The sequence below is a fragment of the Geospiza fortis genome, unplaced genomic scaffold (assembly GCF_000277835.1).
Source record: "Geospiza fortis unplaced genomic scaffold, GeoFor_1.0 scaffold145, whole genome shotgun sequence".
Classification (NCBI taxonomy): domain Eukaryota; kingdom Metazoa; phylum Chordata; class Aves; order Passeriformes; family Thraupidae; genus Geospiza; species Geospiza fortis.
The window spans coordinates 3,836,045-3,849,793 of NW_005054362.1; the positions used below are offsets into that span (position 1 = coordinate 3,836,045).

Consider the following 13,749-nt stretch of genomic DNA (forward strand, 5'->3'; position numbering starts at 1 on the left):
ATTAAATAAATCAGACTTCTGAAATATGGAGTCAAGATTCTCGTCTCTTCCTATGTCGGGGTTGCCTGCAAATTCCCAGAGCCTCTCAACTTCTCAGGAGAAAAAAAAATCTTCACGAAAGGATATTTCATAAAACCCATCTGTGCCACAGGTATGCCGTTCCCGGGAAGAGCCTGGCGGAGCAGAACGAGGTGCTGGGCATGCACGCGGCCCTCAAGTTCGTCAACACCACGCTGGTGTCGCGTATCGGCTCCGTCACCAGCAGGGACATCCTGGACATCCACCGGCGCGTGCTGGGCTACGCCGACCCCGTGGAGGCCGGGCGCTTCCGAGCCACGCAGGTCTTCGTGGGCCACCACATCCCGCCGCACCCGCAGGACGTGGAGAAGCAGATGGAGGAGTTCGTGCAGTGGATGAACTCGGAGGACGCCAGCAGCCTGCACCCCGTGGAGTTCGCGGCGCTGGCGCACTACAAGCTGGTTTACATCCACCCCTTCGTGGACGGCAACGGCCGCACCTCGCGGCTGCTGATGAACCTGATCCTGATGCAGGCGGGGTACCCGCCCATCACCATCCGCAAGGAGCAGAGGGCTGAGTATTACCACGTGCTGGAGGTGGCCAACGAGGGCGACGTGCGGCCCTTCATCCGCTTCATCGCCAAGTGCGCCGAGACCACGCTGGACATGCTGCTCATCGCCACCACCGAGTACTCCGTGGGCCTGCCCGAGGCCGGCTGCAAACAAACCATCCCCGTCAAGACTTGAGGGTTTTGGGCAAATTCAGGAGCTGTGGGAGAGCAGAATTCCAAGCTGTTCCTGCTGGGAAATGACTGGATGGGAGGTGTCACTTGAGCGTTTTGTTTATTTAAATTTGATTAAATTAATATAATTTATTTATATACGTGATGCCAAATGGAGCTGGGGATGGTGGCTGTGCACTGGAAGGAGGTGGGGAGAGATGTCAGAGGGCTCAAAAAGATGAACTGAAATTGAATTTCTCCTTAAAACTAAGCTTTGAGGAGCTGCTTCAATCACAACCGTTCACCCAGGCAGTCAACTGTTCTGTCTGATCTCAGCAAAGCCTAAACTGAGTTGGTTCTGTGTGGCCTCTTCCCTGTAGCTCCAAAACACATCCCTGAAGGAACAGCCCTCTCCCAGCTGTGTCCACCAGACACTGTGGTGTCAGTCACACAGGTACTGAGCAGGAAGGAGGCTGAACTCCAGCCCAAAGGCATCTCTCCCCTCCCATTTCTGTTTCTGTGGCACTTTGCATGTTTACTTTCAGCTGCCTTTCCTGGGGTGAGTTTTGTACAAGTGGGAAGTGTTTGGTCCAGGTGACAGGAGTGGAACAAGAGGAGAAAAGCTCTGACTTACTTGAGGGAGAACTCAGAAAATCTCAGCCAAGAGGAGCCCTGGGAAAGCACAACTGTCCTTAGACATTTCAGTGGAGGGGCTGGAAGGAGCTTGTCTGCAGAACTGTGGGCAGAAAAGGTCATCAGGCAGAACCAGGAGACAGCAGTTGGGCCAATTTGGGAAGAATGTGTACAGGAAGTTTGCCAGAAACTTCCATTTCTTTAGTCTAGGTAAGGGAACTTCCACAATTAATCACTGGTCAAGTCATTACTCTGGTAAATGTGTCAAGAATCACTCGAGGCCTCTGTGTGCTGCAGGGGCAGTGCAGTGCCTGGAGCTGCTGAGCAGTTCAAAGAATCACTTTTTCCATGCTTTTTAAGGTAAAAGTACCCACAGATCTCCCTACCCCAAACCTGCCAGGTCTGTAACAGCACCATTGACCCCACCACCTCCAAGCTCACAAAACTTCCATTTGAAATCCCAGTTTAGAGCATTTAACCCCTTGACAAAAGCTGTCAGGTTGTCCTAGGCTTAGTTTTCTTCCCTTTTAACTCTCTCTTACCTGACAGGGAGCTTAGGACATGTTTTAGAGAAGCAGAAACCAAGATGAGACTGGGAGTTCTCTGAGCACTGCTGCCAGGGAAAGCAGAGAATACAGGAGGAAAGGTGTCCTGTCCTTACAAAGCATGTTATTTTTGTAGTGCAACCTGAGTATAAATAATGCACTTTAGAGCTCTGTGGGGGGAAGAAAATGTTATTTTAGTAACAGATTAATAAACTATTTTAATATGAAAGTCTTGGTTTGGAAGAGGCTGTTGTGAACTTGGCTGCAGTGAACTAAGTGGTTGTGGAGGAGGAGAAGCCATGGGAGAGATCCTGGTTCCCTCAGCCACGGGACAACATGAGCAGAGTCACCATTTCAAAGTAAAGCCAAGTGAAATCAGCACAGAAAACAGTGTTTATTTGCAGCAGTGTTCGTGTGGTCCAAGTGAACTCAGCACTGGGGTCCCCCCTCACACCCACCCCTCTGGGGGGTGACTTCCAGGGTAGTTACAAGCAGGGATGCTTCTAGCCAAGGTCACACCACTGTTGGGAAGTCTGAGGTGATGACTGAAGTGATTTCAGGATATTGACAGCAGATGGAATGAGCTGCTTCAAGGCCTGAGGGACACTGAGCACACCTGAGAGGTGAGGTACATCACTATCACCCAGCTGCCAGAGGAGAAGTGCAGTTCCAACACCCACATTTAAACAAAAGCAACAGTATTTATAGAAAAGCTTTGAGAACTTGAGTTTAATAAACCGAGAAACGTCAGCTTGCACTTCACAGTTGTACAAAACCATACAGAAACCACCTGCAAAAAGACATGAGCTAGCTAGGTAAAACAACCAAAAAAAAAAACCAACCAAAAAACCTGGTCCTCAGCAACAGCACGTCCAGCTTCATGGGAAACAAAAATTACCACCTAAGGATCAGTTCCTGACACTTAAAAAGAATCATCTCAATGTCCTTTACAAATACACCATATAAAAAACAGGTCAACTGGAACAGAACAGGAACTGGATACATATATATGTATATCTGTGTATCTACATATACACACATATGTATAGAAACTCTCCCAATACTAAAAGAGGCCATTGTGGTGAAGTTGGAGCATCTGCTGTTGGATTCTGCATGGAAGGAGATGACAGTCCCTGCGTGCGTGGGTTTGGGTGAAGAATGGGGCTGTTGGCAGAGAGAATGTCTGCAATCCCAATCTGAGCTGACCAGTGGAGCTTGCTGAGGTCCTCCCATGGCATCTCATTCGTTAATGAAAGAGAAAATTGTTGGAAAGTACTCCAAAAAACTCCATGTGGCATCCGAGCTGTGCAGGAAATATTTCCCCCCTCGTTACCCTCAATATGAGGGATCACATTAACGCCATTACAACAGAACAAAAGTGTAACTCTTTGCTCTTAGAGGAAAAAAAAAACCCAACCAAAAAAAAACCAAAAAACCACCACCTGGATTTGTGCCATCCTCCACTGATCCCGAGGAATGCAGCAGTCCAGTATTTACACGGGATTGGGACGGGCGTTCTCTCCTTGCAAAGCTTAAGGACACAACATGGCTTCCAGAAAGGCATTTCACATTGGACCAGACCCGCTGAGTGCACACTCCTCGCTCACTTTTTCAGGAGCATCTTGGCAAAATCAGCATTGGACATCTTTTTAGGCTCTGCAGGGGGCTCAGAGGATGCTGCTGGTGAGTTCTGGACCATCCCATTCTCAGCCTTGGCCACGGGGTTGCTCTGACGCTGCAGCGCCCGGGGCATCATGGAGAGCTGTGTCCTTCCCTTCCCCCGCCTGGAAGGGAAAAAATTCCCATTAGAAAACACTCTTTTAGCTTGGGGGAACAACAAGGACTTGTTTGCTCTGAGAAATGAACATTTCAATACCACTCCTGTAATTTGTTTCGGGGCTAAAGCTTTCCACGGGTGTCTTTGAAGCACCCCTGAGTTCTGGCAGACAACTGCCCCACAGTTCCCAGGGCTGAAGCTCTGTTTATCCACGGGGGCTCATCCAATACAGGAACACTAAAAAGATGAAGGAGCAGCCTTAATGCTCACTAGGAACAATGGCTGCTTCTCCAGAGGGAGAGGATGTGGAGGTTATTAGGGATCAGTGCCAACATCAGATCCAAGGGGATGGCCAGTGCCTCATCCTCTCATTGCTACAGAGCTGTTTCTGTGGGTAAAGAGGAAAAATTTGCCTTTCCTCATCAATCCAACAACCCATTTTTTAATAGTGCAGTACCTTTTAAATGTTCTTTCAGATTCACAGGATCCTTCACTGATTTGGGTTGGAAGAAGCCTTGAAGATCACCCAGTTACACCCCCTGCCATGGTCAGGGGCACCTTCCACTAGCCCAGGTTGCTCAAGTCCCATCCCACCCAGCCTTGGACACTTCCAGGGATCCATGGGCAGCCACAGCTTCTCTGGGCAACCTATGCCAGGCCCTCCCCACCCTCACAGGGATTCCTTCCCAATATCCCACCTAACCCTGCCCTCTGGCAGCCGGAAGCTCTTCCCCCTTGCCCACTCAAAAAATCCCTCTCCTCCTTTTTCTAAGCCATCATATTCCAGCTAAGATTCCTCAACTTCAGCGCATAAAGAAACACAGTATTTCCTTTCCAGGCAGCTTTAGGCACCCCTCCCTCAGGCCCTCCCTGACTCACGCTCCATAGATCTGCCGTGGTAGTACCAGGGAGGCCTTGCTGGGGTCAGGCCGCTCCGGAAGCTTCCGCAGAGGGGGGTTGCTGATCATCACCTTGATGACGTGGTCCTTCACTGTCAGCCCATCCATCTTCAGCACAGCCTGAGAGGCCTGGGCTTCATTCTCATATTCCACATAAGCCAGGCCCTAAATTAAGAAAATAAAAAACCTACATTAGGTTTTGGTGCTTCTGTAACAGCTGATGAGGAATTTGTAAATCAAAGAAACTCAATATGGCTCAGTCCCAATGTTCATCACTCCCAATCATCATTCTCCTTACAACCTGTATTTCTTGTCTCTCGCTCCTGATGCTCTCATGTATAGAAAAAGCATTAAAAAAGGAAAGAACCACTCAAAAAATGCTATTAAAGGAAATATAATGAAGTATCACAGCAGGCTCTCACAGAGAAGGGCATCACCTCTCCCTGCTGTTTTAAATGACATTCAAAGCCTTAAGCTGCATTTTTTGGATTATCCGGTTTCACAGGAGAGGCATCAGGTTTTACATAACTTTCCCAAAATACATTTATTTGTGGTTTACACACAATCCCAGCTCAAACTAAGCTCAGAACAAGAGCTGGGGTTCCCAAGAGCACTCATTACAAGGTGTGCACACAACAGGAACTTCACCTGAGGGCAAGAAAATTCAATTTAAGTCCATGTCCACCATTCCCAGGATGTCCCTGTGGACAGGACCCACCACACAGACACAACCCAGGTGTCAGATAGAGTTTTGGCAGAGCAGCAGCTGGTTCAGAATCCCTTATTTAACAAGGAGTCATTTATTCAGAGATGGAAATAATGAGCCCTGTCAGACAGAGGGATCATTTCTCACTGGCAAATCCCTTCCTGCAGCAGATGTTAGGAACAAAAGACTCAGAAAATTGAGGAAAGGAGGATGGGAATTGGTTGCACCAGGTAAACCCCATTTAGCCAGTTATTTAAAAACCAATCCTGTAAAGAGTTGCCTGTTTTTACTATGCTGAAAATGCTGTAAACATTTCCGCCTCCATCCCATTTTTCTTATGCAATTTAAGAAGTATTTTGGAAAAATTCCTTTTGCCTTTCTGCACAAAGGCACACTGGGCTGTATAAATCCAAACTCTTCCACAAGTATTAATACAACACCACACTGGCAACTTTACAAACCCAACTTTTTTGTCTCCAGACTCCATGACAAGCTTCTTTTTGAAGGATTCCTTAAAACCAGGAGCGTGTTAAGGATGCCTACCTTGGGTTTTCCAGCTCTGTTGGTGACCAGTCGAATGTCCTTCACATTCCCATGGGCTTTACACACCTCCTCCAGCTCCTCCTTAGTGCAGGAAAATGGCAAACCAGATATAAAGAGTTTATGTTTCTCCAGGGTAGTGCTGTACCTGAACACCTGGAGGAGCAAAAAGGATATTGGTTCACAAACCAGCCAGAAATTCCAAGGATTTCAATTCCACACCCCAAAAGTAATTCCTGTTTGTGGGATCCAAAACTGCCTCAAAGCCATGAGTGGTGTTTTGGAAGATATTTGCACATAAACACCAAGGACTTGCAACTTAATACTACTAAACCTCTCCCCAATGAGGACAGACATTGAGAATCATAGAATATCCTGAGCTGGAAGGGATCCAGAAGGATCAGAGCCTAATTCCTATAATAATATATTTATAATATTGCCTCCTTACTCAGCTATCACTATGGGAACACTGACTTTTTCTGTGCAGAAACTCCAGAATGCAGAAATCTCCTGATTACACAACTGAGTTCTGGTACAGAACATCCCCAGCCAGGGGATTGGGTAACAAATGCTGACCAAGAAAGCTCTTCAGAGGTTGAACCTGGGTAGGTCCCACCACTAAACTGCTCAGATCAGCAGATTTCTGCAAATCTCGAGTAAATTATGTCAATCCTGATATCTGGCAGAGTAACAGACGATGCAAAAAGTCCCAAAAAAGAGTTTGAAGCACAACATGAATTGATTGGACACAACAGATTCCACCAACTCCCTTCCCCACGTCCACTGTCCAACAGGAACCACCAAAACTTTTACCTTAAAGTCAGGATTCTTGTTCTTGTCAACACAAGGGGACACAAACATGGGCCTGCCCTCCACGGCCGTGCGGTCCAAGGCCAGGGCCTGCCGAGCCGCCTCCTCCTCCCCGAACTGCACGTAGCAGTAGCCCCGGAAGGTGCCCTTGTTGTTGAACACTGCTCGGACCTCCACGACCTCCCCACAGCTCCCAAAGAGCTCCCTCAGCTTGGCTTCGGGCTCTGCCATGGTGTAGGAGAGGTTGCTGACAAACACAGTGACTTTATCCTTGCTGCTGTCATGGAACACTTTGGGGATGTCCTTGCGGCTGGTGGACGCCTTTTCCTTTGGCGCTGCGGGGCCATCGGGTTTTTCACTCCTCCCAAAGAGCCCTGTCTCCACTTCCATGTCCTCTTCAGGGAGCATTCCATCACCCTCTCCCCTGTGCCTCTTGCTGGGCAGCTCTGATTGATGGAATTGTTAGAAAATCCCAAGACCATAACCAACAATCCCCCAAGTAGCCCAAGCCTCAGGATAACCAACGACACTGAATAAACAAACGCTACCAACATCCCCCCTAAATAAACCATAACAAGCACCAAAGACACAAAAGAAACCCCCAAACTCACCAATCAATCACACCCTGCAACAGCCACTATAACCAACCCTAACACCCCATAATAAGGAGACGGGTTAGATGCAACTGCCAAGCCCCCCAAAGCAAAACACAACCCTAAAAACAAAACAAATTCTATCATAAATTCCTACTCAGCCTCTCTCCGAGATCTGTGACCTGAAAAACCACTGTTACAAAATTTAACTACAGGAACACCTCACTCTATCCTCCTTTCCCCCATTTCCTTCCCCACTCAAACTCCTCTGCCCCCCATTCCCACTGTGGAGCTTGGAAATGGCACATGGAAGCACAAACACCATGACAGGTCTTAAAGACACCACAAAAAAAACTCCCTCAGGTTTTAAAGAACAAATAACAACAGATTATTCCACCAAGACAGCTTTAGATGAAAGCAACTGGAATATTTGTTCCTTTTTTCAGCCAGTCATAACTGACAGTCGCTGATTCATGTTCTTTTCTTTGTCTAATGGTTCTTTATTTAAAAAAAAAAAAGAAATCTAAAAGCTCACAAAAATCCCAGGGGAAACAACCTATTAAAGTCTTCTGTTCCCACCTCCAAGAAGCTGCTACAATTCTGAATAACCCAATTTAGACACATGGCTCAGTATCATAGGATGAGTCAGAAAAATTACTTTAAAGAAAAATTAAGGAAGAAAAAAACCAAAAATCACAATATCCAAAATAAGTAACGCCAAGAAAACTCTGGAAGTTCTAATAAACCTGTTTTTCTCTTGGTATAAAACCATTTAGCCTTGTTTGCATTTCACTCCCACACTGAACACTTCCCAGGGAAAGCAGCCCTGCCAGCACTGGCAATTCCTCAGCTCCCTCTACCACAAGACAACCAATAATCCTGTTGCCAGAGCTCTGAAGTTTCAATTCTATTTTATTTTTACCTTCTTCTTGTCCCCATTCACCCTCGTCATCCTCGTCTGCTTTGCGCTTGTCCCCAGTCCTGGTTTTTTTGGCTTTTTTGGAAGCTTTCTTCTCTGCCCTTGCTTGCTTTCTCTGCTCAGCTCTCTCCTCCTCCTGCTTTGCCAGAGCAGCTTCTTTCTCAGCAGCCTAAAACACAGAAGATTTATTTCTTTTTTTCTCCCACTGGCTGCAGATTGCAGAGCATTTTCCAGAGCACTGAGCCCAGAGGGTTTTCTCCTAACCCCAGCACTAACGGGGACATCATTTCAATCTCATCCCAATTCTTTGCTCTCACAGCTTTCCTGGAGGGCACATCACTCTTGTGGCCATCCAAGAGGCAAAAGGAGAAAGATAAAAAGCAGCAAGAGGTTGTTAATCATAGTTTTAAAGTAAAAACCAATAGTTCTAGGGCTTGAAGGCATTTCAGGCTTATCTGGGGGGAAGCCACATTAAAAATGTGACATTCAGAGAAGTATGGACTTAATTTAGGGGTACAAAATGCTTTGGCAGCTTGCAGAAAGTTCTGACCTTTGCTCTTTGTTCATTCACTCGAGCCAATCTGTTCTCAGTTTTCTGAACAGCTGCATCCCAGTCTTCCAGTGTTCCTAAAGGATAAAATTAAAATAATTTTTAAAAGCCTTTTATTTAGCTTGCTCATAATTCAAACATACAATTCTGGAAAAATAAGAGTCACTGAGTTCATGGCACTTGCTGTTCATATTTAACATTCCACGTGAAAATTCTAATTATAACAACTAGCCTGCAAGGTAAAAAAAAAACCCAAGAGCCAAGCAGAGCAGAAACCTGTCATTAATAATGCAAGACTCCAAAAAGGCATGGAAAAATCCAGTGATTTCAGAAAAGCAAGGAAGAAAAGAGCTGTCTGTGGATTTGACAGCAATGAAAAGTGAGACTTCAGTGGAGCACAAAACACAGGCTCAAAAGCCTGTGTGCCACCTCTGCCTAACCAGGCTAAGAGATGAAGTAATTAATTACCTTCTGCCAGTCACTGAGTTACCTTCTGTTAATTAATTACCCCCTGCCCGTCACTCAGTGACCTTTTGTCACTTAGTCACCCCCTGGCAGTGCCCAGGTACCTTCTATCCTCTCCAGGGTGAGCAGCACCTCGCAGACATGCTCGGGGTAGTCACTGGTGCACTGCACTGCCCGGTGCAGAGCCTTCCTGCAGTGCTGGGTGTCCCCATGGGCCCTGCAGGAGGGGACAGGACACTGAGGGGAAAAGGCACACACAATTCCAGCCATGCAAACATTGCCCCTCCTTCCTCAGCTGCTGTGACATGCCTGGGAGCCACAGCAGAGCCGCCCCAAGAAGCTCAAAGGTGTTTTGTAAACACAAACAAAACACGTTTGTCTCAAACTGTTTTCTCCCACAGATGAGAAAACTAAAAGATGAATTATTACCTTTCCAGGTTGTAATACTCCAGCCACATGTTGGCATATTTGGCATTTCCTTTAGTCATGATGTTGTCCCAGAGCTCCCTGGCTTTCTGCATGTTGTTACACAAGCGGGCCTGCAATGGAGCATCCAAAATATCCTTCAGGATTATTTGTTCAACATTATTAATTTCAAACCAAAACCACCCCACAGATGCTTCAGACAGACCCAGCAAGATACATCTCAGCCTTACAGTGGTTAAAATAAACACTGACACAATCCTACTACTGAATAATCCTTCCCTGCCCACCTCTCCCATTAGTCCTAGGTCTGGCTCCCACATCCATTTGATTTTGGTGATTATAAAATAAATTAGAGAGCTGTTTCTGAATTTCTTCCTTTTGTTTTTGATTAATGCACCTAATAATTCCCCAGACTAAGAACTTGGTTTGTGTTTAGGAAGAGGAGCAGGGGAAGAGGGGAAATGGATTGGGAAAGGACTGCATTCCACAGTTGGAATGTTAAAACATTTTATTTTAAATCTATTTTATCAGGTTCAGCAATTTAAATATAGCAGAGAGAAACATCACCTCAACTCTTGCCCAGTTCTGCATGATGGTGCAGGATGGATCTCCACTTTCACTGAACCCTAGGAAGAAAAACAAGGGCTGTTTGTTGCACTTGGCTCTCAGAAATAAAAGTGTTTATTAAACAGGTTCCACACAGAGATGAAATCTTTATCTGCAGCTTTCTAAAATGTTCAAGACTCTTGAAGACAAATATTGTGTGGAGAACTGATCTGATAACAATGATTTTGAAGAGGAGAAAACACTACTTGGGATGATTTCACTTACTTTCTTCTACTTCTTGTTTCAAGTACTCCACAGCTCGTGCAAACGCAGAGCGCAGCTCCTCCAGCTCCTTACTGGAGTCTGCAGGAAAAAAAAGAAACACACTAAAATAACAATTTAGTTTTTATTTCCCACCCAATGAAACCTTCTCCTTAACACCCACAATGAATTTATTGGGTAGCAGGGGGAGATTAAATTTATTATTCCTCGTTGTTATTATTGCTTGAATTTATGATTTTATAATGAGTAAAACTCACTACATGAATAATTTTAAAAATCAGGTATTAAAAATATAAGGTGGGCATTTTTGCAATAGCAAACCAACCAAATTCCTATTTTTATAGGGATTTTTATTAACTGTCCAGAAAATAATTTTTCTGAAAGATGAAAATGCTGCTAATTTTCTTTTAAAAAGTAACATCCAAGAAGTACAAAGAAAATAGTACAGATATTTATTCTGTATTTATCATACAGACCTTGTGTAAAATCCACCCTTCTCCTCAGGTAATCCAGGTAGGCCTGCCAGATCTCTACATAATCTGTTGCTTGAATAAAACCTGCATTCAGAGCTTTTTCAAACATTTCTGAAAGAAAAATGGGGAAAAAGCAGTTACTTCCCATATACTGTTAAAATTAGCAAGTTGCAGTGATAGCACAAAGAAATACTCCACAAACATCACTGGTTTCTAGGAAGACAGGAAAAGAAATCCTACACAAGAAATTGGTTTGGGAAATGAATTTAAAGGCAGCTGAATTAAGGAATGTTCATTCCAAGTTGTTCATTGCTGGCTCAGGGTGAAGCTGCTCAACCAAAGCAGCTTTGCCCTTGCAGGACCTGCAGGCTAAGAACAGATCCTGCAAGTCCCATTTTTGTCCCAGGCTGTTTGGGGGCAGAGAGCAGCTCTGAACTGCATTTGCTGGTTCTTTCCTCACCAGAAATGATGCTGTGCTCAACCCTGTGCCTCTCCATGGCCAGCAGGTACCGAATCCACAGCCCAACAGTCCAGGGGCAGTTCCTGACAGCGCGGTCGTGAGCGGATAAAACCAATTCCTTCACCTTCAGCTGCCTGTCCTGAAAGAATCACACAAGAAAAGTGAAGTTCCTGTCAGTCACAGAGACCACCTGAGACAAAAAGAGCCAACACCTAAAGCCCAGCACTTTAATTTTATATTTAAAAAGCTCAGATGGGTATTTTAAGTTCTGTATTCCTAAAGACCCAGTGAACACCTTCCCATGAGGAAGAATATGCTCAGGAAAGAACTACCAGGCCAGAGAGGTGTGTCCTGCCAAAATAATAAATGTAATAAAGGCACTGAGTGAATTCCCAACTGTTCCTAGAATGTCAAGGATACAAAGAAAGAGCACTCCCAGCCTATTTGTGCAGGTGTTGTTCCACCTGCAATCTGCTGTGTCCAGCTGGGAAGAGAAAGAGATGATGGAAAAACTGAGCCTGGATAAGCTCCTGCAGGGAGTCAACCCTGATCCCTTAATCCAGCCACCTTCTGTCCTGCCTCTGGAGCTCAAACTGCACTAACAAACCCCCCTGGAAAGAGAGGCTGAACATCTGGGTTTGCTTCAGTGCCCACACCCTGTTATTCTGCAGAGAAAACACAGCTAGAGCAGAGAAAAGTGAGAAATGCTCACAAGAGGAATAAACACATCCCTGAAAACAGGAGGAAACCAAAGGTGAGGTGGAATCTGTTTTCTGGAAGATTTACAGATTAAAGGACAGGACTGAGGTAGAACTTAATGGCTGTTTATCAGCAACTGAGATTAAAAAGAAACAAAAGTAAAAACAAGAAAACAAATCTGCAGATATTTCTGGGTTTATTTCCTTACCAAATACTGGTTGTAGCGTGCCCAGAGGTCTGGGACAAGGCAGTTCTCAGCCAAAGCTCTCTCATAGATCAACTGAATCCGAGCTGGGTCACCTGCTTTCATTTCAAAATCAATGTAAGCTTGGTATTCTGCCAGCTTTGGGGTTTCAGCACCCAGCTGGAAAACAACCAGGGAGACACAACATCAAACTCTTCAGCAAAGCAAGACTCCAACAGTTCAGCTGTTCCTCAGAGCAGCTCTTGTGCAAGATTTCACACAAAAGATTTGTCTCTGTATGAGCAGCTGTTGATTTTCATATACCTCTAAATGAGCCTGAAATCAGTCAGATCCTGGGTTTATTCCCCTTAACCCAAAAACACATCCAGAGTCCTCATGTGCACCTCAGAGTGGTCTGGCACACTCAATGCACCCCAAAATTTCCACTATATAATTTCCACTATATAAATTCCCAGTATATAATTGTAGGTATTCCCATTGCTGACAAAGTCCCCCAGCTGGGGACTAGAAAAATACTAAATTGGGAAAAAAAAAAAAATCCCCCCAAAGCAATTCTCTCTTAGTTTTGAAGGAAGGTCTAAGTGCCAGCATTACCAGTGCCTCCTCGTAGGGTTTACACTTCTCCAGCTGCTGTAGAGCTTTTTTGTAGTTCTTGATTGTTGTTTCTGGAATGGGCTCTTCTGACCACTCCTCATATTCAGCATATGAAGCCTCCATGTCTATTAAAACATGAAATCCCATCAATAATGCACTTGTGAAACTAAAAATTCAGATTTCAACCTATGTTCGGTTCTAAGACAAATTCCTATTTTTATTTTTACAATATTTATAATTTATTTGGAACAAATATTTTAATTTTTATCCTTTTTTGGTTCTTACTGTTACACTGCTGCCTTCTTAAAGGATTCAGACATTTCATCTCATACAGTGTCCTATAACAAACCCAGGGCAAGTTGTACTAAAGCTCCTCAATTGGAATTAGAAAACCAAAGTGGCAAAATTTTCCTCAAGGCTTTAGAGAAAAGAGAACCCAAATTCTTTCCAGATGGAAATGAAGTCAAAAGAACTGTGCTTAACTTTCTCCCATGAGCAAGAAAAGGGACTCAAGGAGTTTAAAGCAGGAACTAGAGAAGGCAGAATTCCAACAATCCAGCTGCCAGATACTCCCTGCCAAGGGAGTTTTATGCAGCAATCACAGCTGAACTCCTCATTTTTAAGTCACATTTTGTGCTCCATGCTCACACTTTGAACATCCTCAAACTCCCAACCTGGTGAGCCAAGTTCCAAAAACTCAGAATATTCCTGACCCGGAGGGATCTGAACGCTCCCGACCCGGAGGGATCTGTGCCCCATCCAAGAGAGCACAAGACCTCCAGCTGCACTTGGTGATGCTGTGCCAGGAGAATCCTGATTCCTGGAGCATCCCCCAGCTGCTCCAGGCCCCTGTCCCAGCAGTGCAGCCCTTTCCCAGCTGTGGGATCC

The 13,749-nt window shown here is 45.2% G+C and overlaps 2 protein-coding genes across 2 annotated transcripts in view; one reads left to right on the plus strand and one right to left on the minus strand.

The window, feature by feature from the left end:
• Positions 1-2,146, plus strand: part of FICD (FIC domain containing) — a 5,764-nt gene extending 3,618 nt beyond the window's left edge. Inside the window, exon 4 of the mRNA XM_031059448.1 lies at positions 152-2,146. Within this exon, the coding sequence (XP_030915308.1) occupies positions 152-764 (613 nt within the window). The 3' untranslated portion in view covers positions 765-2,146. The remainder of the gene's footprint in view (positions 1-151) is intronic.
• Positions 2,147-2,616: 470 nt separating this feature from the next.
• The window catches only part of SART3 (spliceosome associated factor 3, U4/U6 recycling protein), a 14,366-nt gene continuing 3,233 nt past the window's right edge, over positions 2,617-13,749 (minus strand). Inside the window, exons 5-19 of the mRNA XM_031059449.1 lie at positions 13,510-13,535; positions 12,862-13,027; positions 12,271-12,426; positions 11,364-11,502; positions 10,907-11,014; positions 10,434-10,511; positions 10,170-10,228; positions 9,606-9,715; positions 9,281-9,393; positions 8,712-8,788; positions 8,165-8,330; positions 6,653-7,095; positions 5,843-5,995; positions 4,574-4,758; positions 2,617-3,701 (exon numbers count right to left, since the gene is read on the minus strand). Of these exons, the coding sequence (XP_030915309.1) occupies positions 3,521-3,701; positions 4,574-4,758; positions 5,843-5,995; positions 6,653-7,095; positions 8,165-8,330; positions 8,712-8,788; positions 9,281-9,393; positions 9,606-9,715; positions 10,170-10,228; positions 10,434-10,511; positions 10,907-11,014; positions 11,364-11,502; positions 12,271-12,426; positions 12,862-13,027; positions 13,510-13,535 (2,160 nt within the window). The 3' untranslated portion in view covers positions 2,617-3,520. The remainder of the gene's footprint in view (positions 3,702-4,573; positions 4,759-5,842; positions 5,996-6,652; positions 7,096-8,164; positions 8,331-8,711; positions 8,789-9,280; positions 9,394-9,605; positions 9,716-10,169; positions 10,229-10,433; positions 10,512-10,906; positions 11,015-11,363; positions 11,503-12,270; positions 12,427-12,861; positions 13,028-13,509; positions 13,536-13,749) is intronic.